General features: G+C 41.0%; 3 protein-coding genes across 4 annotated transcripts in view; 2 read left to right on the top strand and 1 right to left on the bottom strand.

Moving 5' to 3' along the window:
- LOC107036518 (semaphorin-5A) overlaps nucleotides 1-14,207 on the bottom strand; it is a 70,712-nt gene extending 56,505 nt beyond the window's left edge. For both annotated transcript variants that reach the window (XM_015254539.2, XM_015254538.2), the window contains exon 1: nucleotides 13,755-14,207. The gene's annotated coding sequence lies outside the window, so the exon portion shown is untranslated. The remainder of the gene's footprint in view (nucleotides 1-13,754) is intronic.
- Nucleotides 2,857-3,926, top strand: LOC107036378. Its single transcript, XM_015254319.1, has 3 exons — nucleotides 2,857-2,942; nucleotides 3,133-3,459; nucleotides 3,642-3,926. The coding sequence occupies exons 1-3, from the start codon at nucleotides 2,892-2,894 to the stop codon at nucleotides 3,924-3,926; spliced, it is 663 nt and encodes a 220-aa protein (XP_015109805.1). The 5' UTR covers nucleotides 2,857-2,891.
- Nucleotides 5,746-8,837, top strand: LOC114841110 (mucin-2-like). The gene is made up of 4 exons (XM_029125986.1): nucleotides 5,746-5,820; nucleotides 5,897-6,058; nucleotides 6,142-6,315; nucleotides 6,396-8,837. The coding sequence occupies exons 1-4, from the start codon at nucleotides 5,746-5,748 to the stop codon at nucleotides 8,835-8,837; spliced, it is 2,853 nt and encodes a 950-aa protein (XP_028981819.1).

Genomic DNA, 14,207 nt, shown 5'->3' on the forward strand with positions numbered 1-14,207 from the left:
CCAGACGATGTCGTTGCTCGAGGGTTGCACGCGATCCAAGGACCTCTGCAATATTTTTTTTCTCCGGCTGGATTTCCCCCCGAACAATACCCACTGGCGAAAAAAAAATCCGCAGAGAGCAAAATCTCTCTCTCCCTCACACAAAAACTCCCGAACAAAAGATTAAAACCGATACGGGTCCCGGGACGCGCGGCATTGTTCGCGTACCATTGCCAGTAAATACAACGAAATGGGTCACGGAATAGTATATCGTCTTGTTCTTGGGAGGAATATGTATATTCATGTTATAGGCGCGGTTGAGTGGCTGCGGCTGGAGCACGTGCTTGAGTAAAAGACTCGTACAAAGGGTACCATTCAGAGCCCATGACCCTAACGCACTCCCCTCACTCTTCGATTCCATTCGGAGACCCTTTTTCCGGAGAGAGATGAGCGTCGGGTCTGTATTTGTTAACTGCAGCCGTGAAAACACGAATGTAAAATGTTCATTCATGCATTCTTATTTTCATTTTTTGGAAATATTAAGAAAAGTGAGAATCAATTTTTTTGTAATTTAGGGAATTTATTACGAACAAATTGAATGGGAACCATAAATTTATGTTCATTGAAATTAGTAAAATTTACGTAAATAAATTCTAAAATTCACAATTAATTAAATTTTCATCGCAATGTGATGACGAATATTCATGTTTTAATTAAAAATTTGAGTAAATTCAAGAATTCTCGACTTCATGCTGCTCAAAAATTTGAAATCCCATTAAATTTCCCCCGAAATTCGCAATTTCGTTTTCCCTTCACCGATTTCCTTCAGCCGACCACATCCACCATCGATTTTATGAACTTTGCCTCTCGCTATCGCGCCTCCACTATCTAGAGCACATAAAACATCTAATCTATGATCCACTATAAAACATCCAATCGATAAATATCCCAACAAACCGGCGAACCGATCCGAAAAATACCCAGAAGTAAGGTAATACAGGTGTCCCGAGATTGAAACCAATCTATCGGTGTCACCCTCCACTTTTATCACCCCCCCTTCCGCCCCGATGCAAAACATATCATATTATTTAATTATCAGTCCCGCCTTATCCCGCCAAGTCGAAACAAGAGATGGCGAGTGATCGCTGGAGTAAAAACTAAAATGATGCTGACGTTGTTTATATCCATTTGATATCATACCAGGAAATTTGTGAGGAGATTATCTCAAACCTCTAGCAATTACAAGTAACGGTTTGCACGTGTGTCTATGTACGAATATGATGTTCATTTATTCATCCACACGCAGCGGCGAATGTGGGTCTCGAATTTTTTCAAACGATTGAACATCTCAGAAATGAAAATAATCGAATTAAATTCACTGTGAAAATATTGAATGGCAGGTGAAACTGAGGACGATTCAATTAACCCACAGTTGCACATCACACGTTTTTTTCAATGTCAAAGGCAAATTAAAAAATTCAGACTTTTGCAAATGTTTGTGTGCAGTTATGTGGAGGGTAAAACCCGCCGAATGCCCTCCGATTCCACACGAGAAGGTCACTGCCATGAAAATCAACACTCGTGCACCCGCTATTTGATTATGGGTGCGGGTGAAATGTGTGGAAATTAAAATATTAACAAACGGGGTCGACTCTTATCGCATCACCAGCCGAATTCTGTTTGATCATGAGCCGTTTAATATCTCTGTTTGCTCCATTCATTTGTGAGATGATGAATGAATAGTCAAGGAAATAGCCCCGCATTTACGATTAATAAAATAAAAATAACAAGCCAGTGGTCAGTTATGGGGCGTCCTTTAAATATTTATGGTCTCGTTGTCGTTACATGTAAAACGATGGAAAACGTTTCACTTGAAATGAGCCTAGATGCGTTTTGCCTTGCCGGAGGCGAGAAAGTAACCCCACTCGCGCACGAGGTTGTACGCACACTTGAATAAAACTAGAATAAAGCGACAACGAGGATGGGAGAATATTGCTTCGGTACTTGTCAGTCTTCACGGTTTTTCTTTTTTTCGCGGTGTAAGCACATGCGGCCGGGATTTATTTAGCTCGTACCGGTGGACTGACTGATGCGCCTTAACGTGGACATTGGGCTGATGGGAAAGGGGCAGCTTGAATGTGCGGACAGAGTGGCCTCACTTTATCGGTAGGGATTATGTACGTGTAAAATTCACGGATATGCGTGGAGCGAGGTAGTAGGCCATCACCTTATACGGATTCCTCGGGATCCTCTCGAGGATTCTTGACTCGCCCAGAGTGAGAGTCGACCGCAGGAGAAAAATTCGCTATGATAAGAAATTCACTGAAGGGTTATTTTTTTTTTAATTTCAGGGAACTGATTTAAAAAATTATTTGGACGTTATATTTTTTATCGTTCTGTATCCAGTTAGTCATTAAAACGAGTTAATGTTCGCTTTTATTGAAATTCGGTGCATCCAACAGTGAAATCGGTTCCATTTTTCGAATGCGCAAATAAAAATCTCCGGAATTATTCACATTTTTTGTTTTACTTTTGTCTTTTCAACTCTTATTCTTCTATATTTTCTCAAGTAAATTATTATTCATAATAATTCTATAAGCATTTTTGTTATTCGTGAATTTCATACTGGTTTTCCACTGTTGACACTGGTCATCAGATTGGATCAATCACCTTCGATTCCGCGTTGAGTCAGCCGAAAAACAATAGTACTGTGTACCGAACTCCAATATCAGATTGATATCTCGAGTATTCGGAATTGTCAATCCTCGTTAACCACGCATCATTACTGTTTGCACCGCATGATCAAACAGAGTGGGAGATAATTTTGGCGTATATAAATGCCATGCGAAATGAATTGGGCATCAAATATCGAATTCCCTCATTCGAGAAGCAACTGACATCTCAACAAAAATATGAAGTGCTGCGGAGTAATTCTTTTTGTCTTGGCTGTCTTCGTCTGCCAGGTAAGTGTCCTTTTTTACGAATTCCATCACTTCACCTCAACTCTGAGAGAACAAAAATCCTCCAGAATAATCTACAATTCCACTGATCAAATACTTGATTTCCTGAATCAATTAAAAAAAAATTTGAAAATATTTGATGCAAACGTCGAATGAATTGTAAAAACATTTGGGCATTTCGTGATGATTCCAGAATGAAGCCAGTGTCTCTCCGGTAATGAGCCATCTGAATGAGACCGTGCAGAGCGTGCAGAACGCCTTGCAAGAGCGCAAGGGTCGTGTCGCAGAAGAGCAGAACAGGAAGCTCCAGGCTTTTATGGAGAACTTCAGGGGTATCGTATCCCACTCAGTGGCTACCGCTAGGAAAGAATTTGAGGGGAAGGGTCCCGAGTGCCTGACAAATCTTGAAGGAGAGCTCACTGCTGCTCAGAACAAAGTTTCACCTGTATTGGAGAAATGCCTTCAAAATAATACTCCTGACGCCAGACCTGTTGAAGACCGCATTGATGTATCACTCGCTGTGAGTTGCATTCCATTCTCAAATATCCAGAGATAATTCGCAATTTACTCTGCTCTATTTACCCATTTCTTCATCAATTTTAATGAAAAAATGAATTTAAATCTAATTTGAAAAAAAAATTAAACCAATTTAAGAGATCAGGAGCCCATACTTCATATATCTTTTGATGTTTGACTTTACAGAAAGGTGCCGAGATCCTGGCTACAATAAACGAGATTGAAGTTGAATGTGCAGGTGAGAAGGAAATCGCCACAAGGGCATGCATCGCAAGGAGAATCCCAAAAGTCTCAGTGGCCGTTGGAGTTTATCTGGCAGGTGTTGGAAAGCTGAAGGGACAGGTTGTTGTCGCTCTTGGTCTGTCATACGCTAAAATCGGCAAATGTATAGTCGTCCCACTGAAGGACTTCAAAGTTGAAGTTGAGAAGGCAAAGCGGAATGCTCGTGCTTGCGTCAAAGCTGCCCAATAAGCACCTCCAAAGGTCAGCGAAATGCTCGAAATTATCGTTATAGTTAGTTTTTTGAGCGCATAATTCGATGAAATGTATGGATTCACAATGATTTCTGAATAAAAATATTTGTGAAAGAAGATGTGTCACTCATTGCGCAAATGTTAGATTGATAATGCGATGGCAATTACTCCTCCCGCCGCTCGCAATTCCATCCAATATTCTGGTGAACCTACGGCGATTATTAAATGTTGTGCAATACAAGGGAACAACTATGACGAGTTGACAGTTTCTGGTGAGAACAAAAAAAATAACGTTTAACGTTGGACACTGTTAAAAATTTTGTCTGAAATTTCCGGTACACTTTCTGGAAATTTTTATCACATTACAATTCCATTGAAGTTTCGAAGAATTTCCCAATGGAAAATTGAAAATTTTGTGGTAAAATCAATGGAAATATTAAACTTCACTTCAATTATTCCAGGAAAATTAATTGAAGTCAGGAAATTTGGTACTGAACATTCATGTTTCAATGGAAATTCAATTTTTTGTAACAGTGTAACCCTATTGAATTAAAGGCTACGAAAATACAATGTTATTTTACCTCTAAAACTGTGAAAATAATTCTAGCTGTTAATAAATGATTAAAAAAATACTATCGACCACTTACTTCCAATTGTATATTCATATATTATTATAATACAAAAAAAATCTAAAAACAATCGAGACAATTAAATCAGCTTAGAGCTTGATAAATTTAAAACTAAGAAAACTCAACATTTCCTGCAGCAATTGAGATCTCAACTGATATCCGAAAGAGATTGTCCCCAATTACGCGGTCAAGTATCCAATGGAAGGATGTAGAGACAGAGAGAATATAAAAACTACTGTTCGTATTTTTCTCTCTCTTCGTATTCGGACCTGATTTGCAATCATCCTTTTTTTACATCTAAACCCTCGACAAAAATCTCGATAATGTTAGAAACTTGCGATAAACTTTCAATAACAAAATGAAAAAAAAAATTTACTAGAAATTTCATTCGTTACACTCTCTTTCCGACTATTGCTTTTGATAAGACTTGCACACTCATAATCATTGTTGGATAACGCGATAGTGAAACAAGAAAAATGTGTCGCGCATTGTGTAACTGTTTGATTAGAGATATTTTGGTAACCTAAATACTTCAATATCCGCGTTTCGTTAACAATTATTCGAGCAATTGACTGACGACCAAACTATTGACTGAAATATTTCTGTAATTTGCAATCCTACTCTGGCCGGCTGAATCAATGGACCAGCCAAAACTGGCGATTCAGAATTTTGATGAACTCATGAATGCGATGCCAAAGACAAATATTAGAAACACGTGTGAAGGGCCGGAATTTTGAAGCTGACTGGATGTACTGGAAATGTTATCGTTCTCAAACGAAATTGCCCTAATTTCACCAACATGCTAGCATAGCGTGATCAACTTATCGTTTTGATGGATAAACAATTGTCCAAGATGAACCTGTGTACCTATTGGAGATAAATCATTCTAGGCTGAATTATCGATCACTATTTTGATGAATTTCAGCAAATCCATGATAATTATTCAGCATTGCATGTTGGAGAATTCAATGGCAGATCAATACGAGAGAGAATAAGTGCCCATGGTTGACAGTTGCGGGTTAAAATTGTCTCAATTACTCAATATTGATTTTTCACTTTTTGTGTACTCAAATTTCTAGAGCTATTTCGTTAGTCGTCAGCCGTATAGGGTACAATTATCAAAGTTTGTGCATGAAAATGGGAGAAAAGAGGGGGGTCACAATTTCCGTATAAAAATACCCGGAAATCATGGTAGGTATCATTATCAACTCCAAAATGAGAGCCTACGCATTCCTCCTCTTCGCAGTCATCGGTATCAGCCTCGTAAGTATTACATTCTTAATGTTTTTGGGCGCCAGTATTTTATTCGATCTGCTTGATTAATAAATTCCAATTGAAGGTCCAGGCGGACTCGGTAAAGAATCTCATCGACAATGTCCACAGTTTCCTGAACGACTATAAACTTGATCTGATAAATACTCAGCGCAATCTCATAGATGAATATAAAAGCAAAAGGAGAAGCGCTGTTGACTTCGCTAGCGCTAGTGTTCAACAACTGGCAGTGAGTAAAATGAAATGAAGTACTGATGTTTATTTTCCGAGTGAAACATAATGAATTTTCAATTTTGCATTTATTTATTTAAGCCACTCGTTGCGGGAGCTCGGGCGAATGGGAAAGATGTAGAAAAATGCATAAAACCACTGAATTCAAGAACCAAGGCGGCTCTGAAAGAAGATCTCGATGAGCTGAAGTCGTGCTTCAACCAACATGTGCCCAACTATGCAGACATAACTAGAAAACTTGGCGATCTACTGCGGGTCTGTAAATCATTCGAGCGCAAAAGAAAGTCTGAGTATGAATAAGTAATAATTGTGTGATATTTTCTTTCCACCTGCAGGAAGAGAAAAAATTTCGAACAGATTTTGAAAAAATTCAAAAGGAATGTCAGAACAAGAGGTTTCCAGGGTTGTGCAGTGGCTTGCGTGAGGACACACTGACCACTTACGTTAGATCATGGAGAAACCAGGCAGAAAGACTGAAAAGAACTGAGAAGTGGGATAGCTCTGTGGCTAACAAGAAAATTGAACGATGCAATACTGCATCGTATCTCAAATTGGAGAAACAATTGAGCTCTTTCAACAGAAACGCTCGACGGTGTGTTACTGCTCTACCTGTTCGACCTACGACTACTCAGAAACCAATGGCTTCTGTAGCTCCGACGACGACTACAGCATCTACTCCGACAGCTGTGCCTGTAACGACTGCTGTACCTACAACCACTGTTGCCTCTGTAACTTCTTCTGCACCCAGTGCCCCTGATGCCCCTACAACAACTGGTGCATTCACTACCACTGCTGTCCCTATAACGACGACTGCACCCACCATGACCGCTGTACCTGAAGCGACTGCTGCTCCCACTACCACTGAAGCCCCTATAACTACTGCTGCATCCGACACCCCCGATGACCCTGCAACGACCGTTGTACCTATAATCAGGGATGTACCTATCACTGCTGTCCCTGTGACGACTGCCGCCCCTGTAACGACTGCTGTCCCTACTACCACTGCTGCCGATGTAACCACTGCTGCAGAAGTTACGACGGCTGCACCCAACACTACTGATGCTCCTACAACGACTATTGAACCTACTACCACTATTGCCCCTATAACTACTGCTGCCCTTACCCCTGTAACGACGGCTGCACCCACTACTACTGTTGCAATTGCCATGACTGATGTGCCTACAGTGACTGCTGCATCCGAAACCACTGTTGACCCTATAACTACTGATGCATCCAACCCCACTGATGCACCTACTACCATTCCTGCCGATGTAACGAATGCTGCTGATGTAACGACTGTTGCACCTACTACTACTGCTGCAGATGTAACGACTGCTGCACCTACTACCGCTGCTGCAGAAGTAACGACTGTTGCACCTACTACCACTACTGCCGATGTAACGACTGTTGCACCTACTACCGCTGATGCCGATGTAACGACTGTTGCACCTACTCCCGCTGAAGCCGATGTATCGACAGGTGCACCTACTACCACTGCTGCAGATATAACGACCGTTGCACCTACTACAACTGCTGCAGATGTAACTGCTGTTGAATCTACTACCACTGCTGCAGATGTAACGACTGTTGAACCTACTACCGCTGCTGCCGATGTAACGATGGCTGAATCCACTACCACTATTGCGCCTGACATGACTACTGTACCCGCAGAGACTGCTGCACCCACTGCCACTGCTGCTGATGTAACGACTGTTGCACCTACTACCACTTTTGCAGATGTAACGACCGCTGCACCTACTACCATTTCTGCAGATGTAACGACTGTTGAACCTACTACCACTTCTGCGGATGTAACGACCGTTGCACCTACTACCACTTCTGCAGATGTGACAACCGCTGCACCTGCTACCACTTCTCCAGATGTAACGACCGCTGCACCTGCTATCACTTCTCCAGATGTAACGACCGTTGCACCTACTACCACTTTTGCAGATGTAACGACTATTGAACCTAATACCACTTCTGCAGATGTAACGACCGCTGCACCTACTACTACTTCTGCAGATGTAACGACCGCTGCACCTGGTATCACTTCTGCAGATGTAACGACTGTTGAACCTACTACCACTGCTGCAGATGTAACGACTGTTGCATCTACTACCACTGCTGCAGATGTAACGACTGTTGAACCTACTACCGCTGCTACCGATGTAACAACGGCTGAATCCACTACCACTATTGCACCTGACATGACTACTGTACCCGCAGAGACTGCTGCACCCACTGCCACTGTTGACCCTATAACAACTGCTGCATCCGACGCCACTAGCGACCCTGTAACGACTGCTGCACCCACAACGACTGTTGAGCCTACCGCGACTGCGGTACCTACTGCGACTGATGAATCTACTACCTCTGCAGCCCCTACAACTACTGCTGCATCCGATATCACGAGTGACCCTGCAATGACCGTCGCGCCTACTGACCCCGCTGACCCTGTAACGACCGTTTCACCCACTGAAACTGCTGCCCCTGTAACGACAGCTGACCCTACTACCCCTGATACTCCTACCACGGCTGATGCAGAAAGTACCGCTGATGTCAATGCAATGACCGTCGCACCTACTACCACTACAGACGCTGCAACAGAGGCTGCAGCTACTACCACTACAGACGCTGCAACGGAGGCTGCACCTACTACCACTACAGATGCTGCAACGGAGGCTGCAGCTACCACCCCTGTTGTCTCTACAACGACTCCTGAAGAAACTCCGACGGATGTTCCTCCAACCACAACTGAGGAACTACCAACGTAAATTAAATCAATTCCAGTTTCAATTGAGCCAAAATCTTCCATCAAACATTGATTTGTCATTGCCGATCATCCACCGGAGCTCATCTCACGTCACCTGCTCCGGAGTTTCAGTTTCAAGAATGAATCTGGATCTTGTGGCAATCCCATTGAATAAAAACGTTCATTTTCTACGTAACAAGAGAAGTCATGAAGGGTGTACTTCGTGAAAGTTCCACTATAATAGTACAAAAAATCCACCTCATGTGATGTCATGGTTTAATTAAATTTTTCAATCTCCATTTTTAAATGGGCACTGTTTTTTCATCCCTCATTCTCCATAAAATTTCTGTATTCTTTGGGAATTGAAACATCAACTCATATCCCAGAGTGATCATCCCCTTCTACACGACCGAGTGTGCAACGAAAAGATGCACGAGTGGAGAAAACAAGAAAATCACTCGGCTGGCCACCCCAATTTTGTTCTTTCTTTTTTTTCCCCCGACTAAAATGGTGTTGAACGCGTGCGCAAACTCCAGATGCGTGCCACGTGTTAGTAGTTTTATTGTTTCACCCATGTGTCTCTTTTTTTCTTCCTCCTTTTTCTTAGGGTTCGACCTTCGAAAAATTTTAAGCTGCCGGGCGTGGGTGCCCTGTAGAACTGGTTCCACCTCTTATAATACCACATGTATACAATGAGAAAGTTCCACATGTACGTGAAAAGAAAGAGAGAAAGAGTGAAGAGAAAAAAAATGAAAGAGACAAATGGACCGTAAAAAAGGAGACGAGGAGAGAGAAAATAAAGTGAGGGGACTCTGACTCGAGTGAGGTGTGTTACTTCAATCTCGATGATAAGCGGCAATCGTCCATGATAAAGGGGAGGGAGGTGCAAGAGCATTGGTAAAAAAATAAAATCCGTAAATATCAAGACAAGTCAGATGGCGAGAAATGTATACGTCCTTTGCATGATGCGGACTTGATGTCTCTCGAGGGCTTTACGAGCGCAAAAAAACGTCTGCAGAGGATGGAGAAAAATGGACTGTTCCTTTTTTCAGACGTAAACTTAATCTCGACTCACATTTGACGGCAAAGAGTTTCGGGGGATTTCTTTTATGTCTTGATAAAATTGAGGATAAAATGGGCCGGGGAAGTGTAATTGCACGAAGAATGCGAGGAAGACCGCAATTCTTGGTTTTACGAACGAAAAGTACTGCTGATTTTTCAATTTTTCTCATTGAAACAATCCATATAATTACTATTTCGAAAATAACACGAAAAATCGTGGCATTCACCTCGCCAGGAGTTTGGAAACAGTCTAATCTGTGCAGGATCACACAGTTCGAAGATTCCCGTGGAGATTTTGACAACCGCAGGGGACACTTTCAGTTACATTATACCTTCACAGCTTCGCTCGACCCAAAAACGTGATTTTTCGAAGGCGGAAGCCGTCACATTCTTCTCAAGATTAAAAGACAGAGCAGTGTTGGGGGGGACCACACGCGCAAGGAGAGCTGGCGCGGCATGAGAATTGAAGAAAAATCATGTATTTTATCGTGAAATCATTGAGAATGGATCGAAGTTGAATGCTGAAACGTGACAGCACATAAATGGCCCCCATACAATCATCCACGACCTTTTTCTCAGCTGCTTTATGAAAATTGCGGATACCTCGGAGGTTAGAAAATGGCGAAATTTCCACCTGAATGGATTCCAACAGCCCTGAATAAATTACCCAGATTTTCCAAGGCTAAATACATTTTTTTGCCCCCGATTGCAACAGGCGAAATACTTTATCTTTGTTTGTCTCACGTAATAATTTGTGGGTGACCCATGTGAACTTCATTTGAGCGTGAAATAGTCAAGCTGTTTTTTTGTAAGCGGCCACTCGTGTCGGGGAGTATCGGAACTGTGGGGATGAACAACAATGGCAATCAGCGGGAGCACTCTTTTGAACGAGGAAAGATGAGAATGGGGGAGGCAGGCTGGCCTTGCCTGCTGGGTGCCCTGTTTATTTTCACCATGTGTGCCATTGGCGTAGAATTCCCCTACCCCTCCAACCGTCATAATTGGATTTCGATCGAAAACTATCGGATTATCGGTGTGAAGCCTTGTTTATGGTAAAACTGATATTTCCGGGATATTAAAGAGTCATCTAATTTCCGGGCAGCCTGAAATGTGCAATTTCCTCGTGTTTCATAGCCGAGAGAGAATTAAAGAATCCGAATAAAAGTCTCATCATAATTTGGTGTGCTCCAAAAATAAAAATGCCTTTCAAAATTTTTTTAAATGTGAATTTCAGTCATTTTTAATTGAATTCTGGCAGCAAATGCAATTTGTTTGGTAAAATCATTTGTAGAAAAAAATTATGGCTTTAGGGATCTGTGGCATTATAAGATTAATAATAATTTAATTTTACTCATGACGATAATAATCAGTTTCCTTCGCGTTTGCTGTCGAAAACATTTGACCCTAATCTTTACTATTGATTTCCCAGTGGTGTTGAGCAAACACCCACAATCCCTGAACACTTTGAAATCAATTAACGTTATACACTCGAGTTTATTATTATTCGAATCATCAAACAGCTACAAGATCACTTGGGACTTGAATAGAGTCAACGGAAGACAACAAACAGCCATTCGTAACGTCTATCCTGGAATCGTGATCGAGTTCTCCTCTCTCACTTCCTTCCCTTCCCTTTTTATTCAGTGTATGCACGAGCATCACGGACGAGGAGCCGAACTCCGCGCAGAGCGACCAACACGCCACGATAAATAATTCATGTCTCTCTGGTGTGTACCAAACACACGGAGAGAGGAGTCCAGGGGGAATAGAACGGTGACTTCTGATGGACTCTGATATTGGGCATGAAAATTCTGGACTTGAGATTATCGCGCGCCATTCAGGAAGAAAATTGCACATTGTTGACAATTTTTCGGGGAAATTTCCGGTCAAACTCTTGGAAATGTATAATAAGTAACTTTTCCACTGAAATTTCAAGGAATTTTCTATTTGAAAACTCATCATTTCGTGGAAAAATCCGTGGAAACTATATTTCAGTTTAATTATTCCGGAAAAATTAATGAAAAATCAGGAAAATTCGGAGAAAACTCTTCTTGAATTCTAGATTCATCTGAATTTTCAGGGAATTCCTTGAAAAATTCCTGAAATTCCGAGAATTTTAAAGGAATTTCCGGAAAATTTAAGGGAATTGAATAGTGAATATTCATTTTCACTTGAAATTTCTTGAATTTCACTTGAAAATGACTGTTTGCCCTTAAATTAAATTCAAGGTTTTGTTTCGGAAAATTCAGTCAATTTTTTTCAACAGTGCAGAATGAAAACAAGAGCAAGCAAAATAAACAGTTTAAGGACCAGTTTAAGAACATTTGTTTTTTTTAATAACAAATGACATGGAAATTTTGTCAGGAGTATTTCTAAGGCGCCCGCCCTGCAATGGAATTTCTTTTCTAAAAAATGTGGGTCAATTGATTCCGTCATGTCAAAATCATTTTCTAAAGATAAATTACTAGAAAAATGGGGAAAGGTGCGTGGTGACTCAATAGAGAATGTTTCAACAGCCAAATTGTCCTAATGGCATTGAAATTCAATGAGAACGGGCTCACAAATGCGTTTCAAGCCTGAATTTCCGTAGTTTTACTACCACAACAAAAGATAATTAGCTTCCATTCAACCTCTGAATTTTAAAAATCCCAAAAATCTTAATTTTTATCTGCAATGTTGAAATATTTTTTAAATTCCAGTAATAGCTGCACCTGACTTTTAAATGCTGTGAATTTACATTGAATTTGAAGTCAAATCGGTCACGAAATTTGTCATTCGCCTAAAAAATTTGATATGGCGAACCTTTTCATGCGAAAAAGTTATTCATATTTCAATGAAAGCTCGAACATTCGCGAATTTCAGTCAATTTAATTCTCTGAATTACTTTCATGCAAAAATTTCAAATTTTTTTGCTCGAAATTACGTTAAAATTTCTAATAACGAAATTCGTTCCAATACTGAAAATATTCAGGCCGAAATTGATGCCCGGCAACGGCTGATTGCCCTCTCCCTTTCAATTTCCCATGTGGTAATACGTAAGACGATAATCACGACACTCGATACACAAATCGTAACAACAAGGTGTATTACATCGGCATATCCGTTCCCATTGACTGAGTAGAAACGGCTGAGTACACGACCTTCGCACTTCCGTGACGTTGACATCGATAACAGCTCCGAGGAGTTTAAGGGGGTGGTTTAACTCGTTTAAACGCGTCAGGCAATTTTCTTAATTCACGATTTATGGGCACAATCGTGGGGACGAGGGCTGAATTGAAGATGAATGAAAGGGGAAAGGGGAATGTGCTCTTGGAGTGTTTGATTCATTATTCTGAAATTCGGAGCGAATCAATTTGGGTCAATGGACGGATTGATTTCGGCGCGTGGAGGGATTTATCGATGAGAATTTTTATTTCACTCGAGAGTGAACATGTACATCAACATCATTCTTCTCTCCTCGCGGTGATTAATTCCTCCCGCAAGAGGAAAAATAACAAAAATTAGCCCATTTCCACCGAAATAATTCACTATTTTACATTTTACTGTACTAGATTAATTTACGCTATTTTATTTTATTTATTTTTCTTTCCATTTCCGTCTTCACAATTAGAATTAAAAGAAATTATGTAAAATGGACACTTTTGACTTTGTTTAAAATGTTAATGACGGGTAGAAACGTTGATAAAATTCAATAATTTTTTTTTCATTGCAAAGAACAATTCTTTCCCTTTGCGATGAGCCTAAACTGAGCTCAATTCTTAAATTTGTTTCTCAGTTATGAGTAATTAAAACAAAAGTCTGAAGTGTCCATTTTACCTCACTCTCCCCTACGTAATTATTTGTTTTGAAAAATATTTTTATAAATAAACAAACTCACCAATGATGAATTAACACTCGCCCCCAGCCACCTCCACGCAAGAGCCAACTGAAAACCACATGATCCGCGTGTAAAGTCCCTCGAATCGATCACCCACGTTTGTAAACAAAACTCAAAGCTCAATCAAAGTTCTTCTCCGTCCCTCGCGCGCAGTCGCGGGGTCGTTACAAGGTCAGGCACCTCACAATAATCACTGCACCCCAGCAATCTACCGGGAACAACACCGCGTGGATAAACAAATGCCACAACACTATCACCAAAGTCCGACTAATTATCCTCTCCCTCAACTAACTCCCGTTAAATCACTCACTCCAGTCAATCTCGCAAATTGTTTGTTTGTGTTTTGAATTGGCGCGATGCGGACAGCGTGCCGTCGAGCAACGGCTCACTATTAGGTTAGGGTACCGTAGTTTGGTACAGACTGAACACGAGACCGTTCGTGAAGTATCTCGA

Source organism: Diachasma alloeum, unplaced genomic scaffold (genome assembly GCF_001412515.2).
Source record: "Diachasma alloeum isolate Michigan unplaced genomic scaffold, Dall2.0 Dall_scaffold_00209, whole genome shotgun sequence".
Classification (NCBI taxonomy): Eukaryota; Metazoa; Arthropoda; class Insecta; order Hymenoptera; family Braconidae; genus Diachasma; species Diachasma alloeum.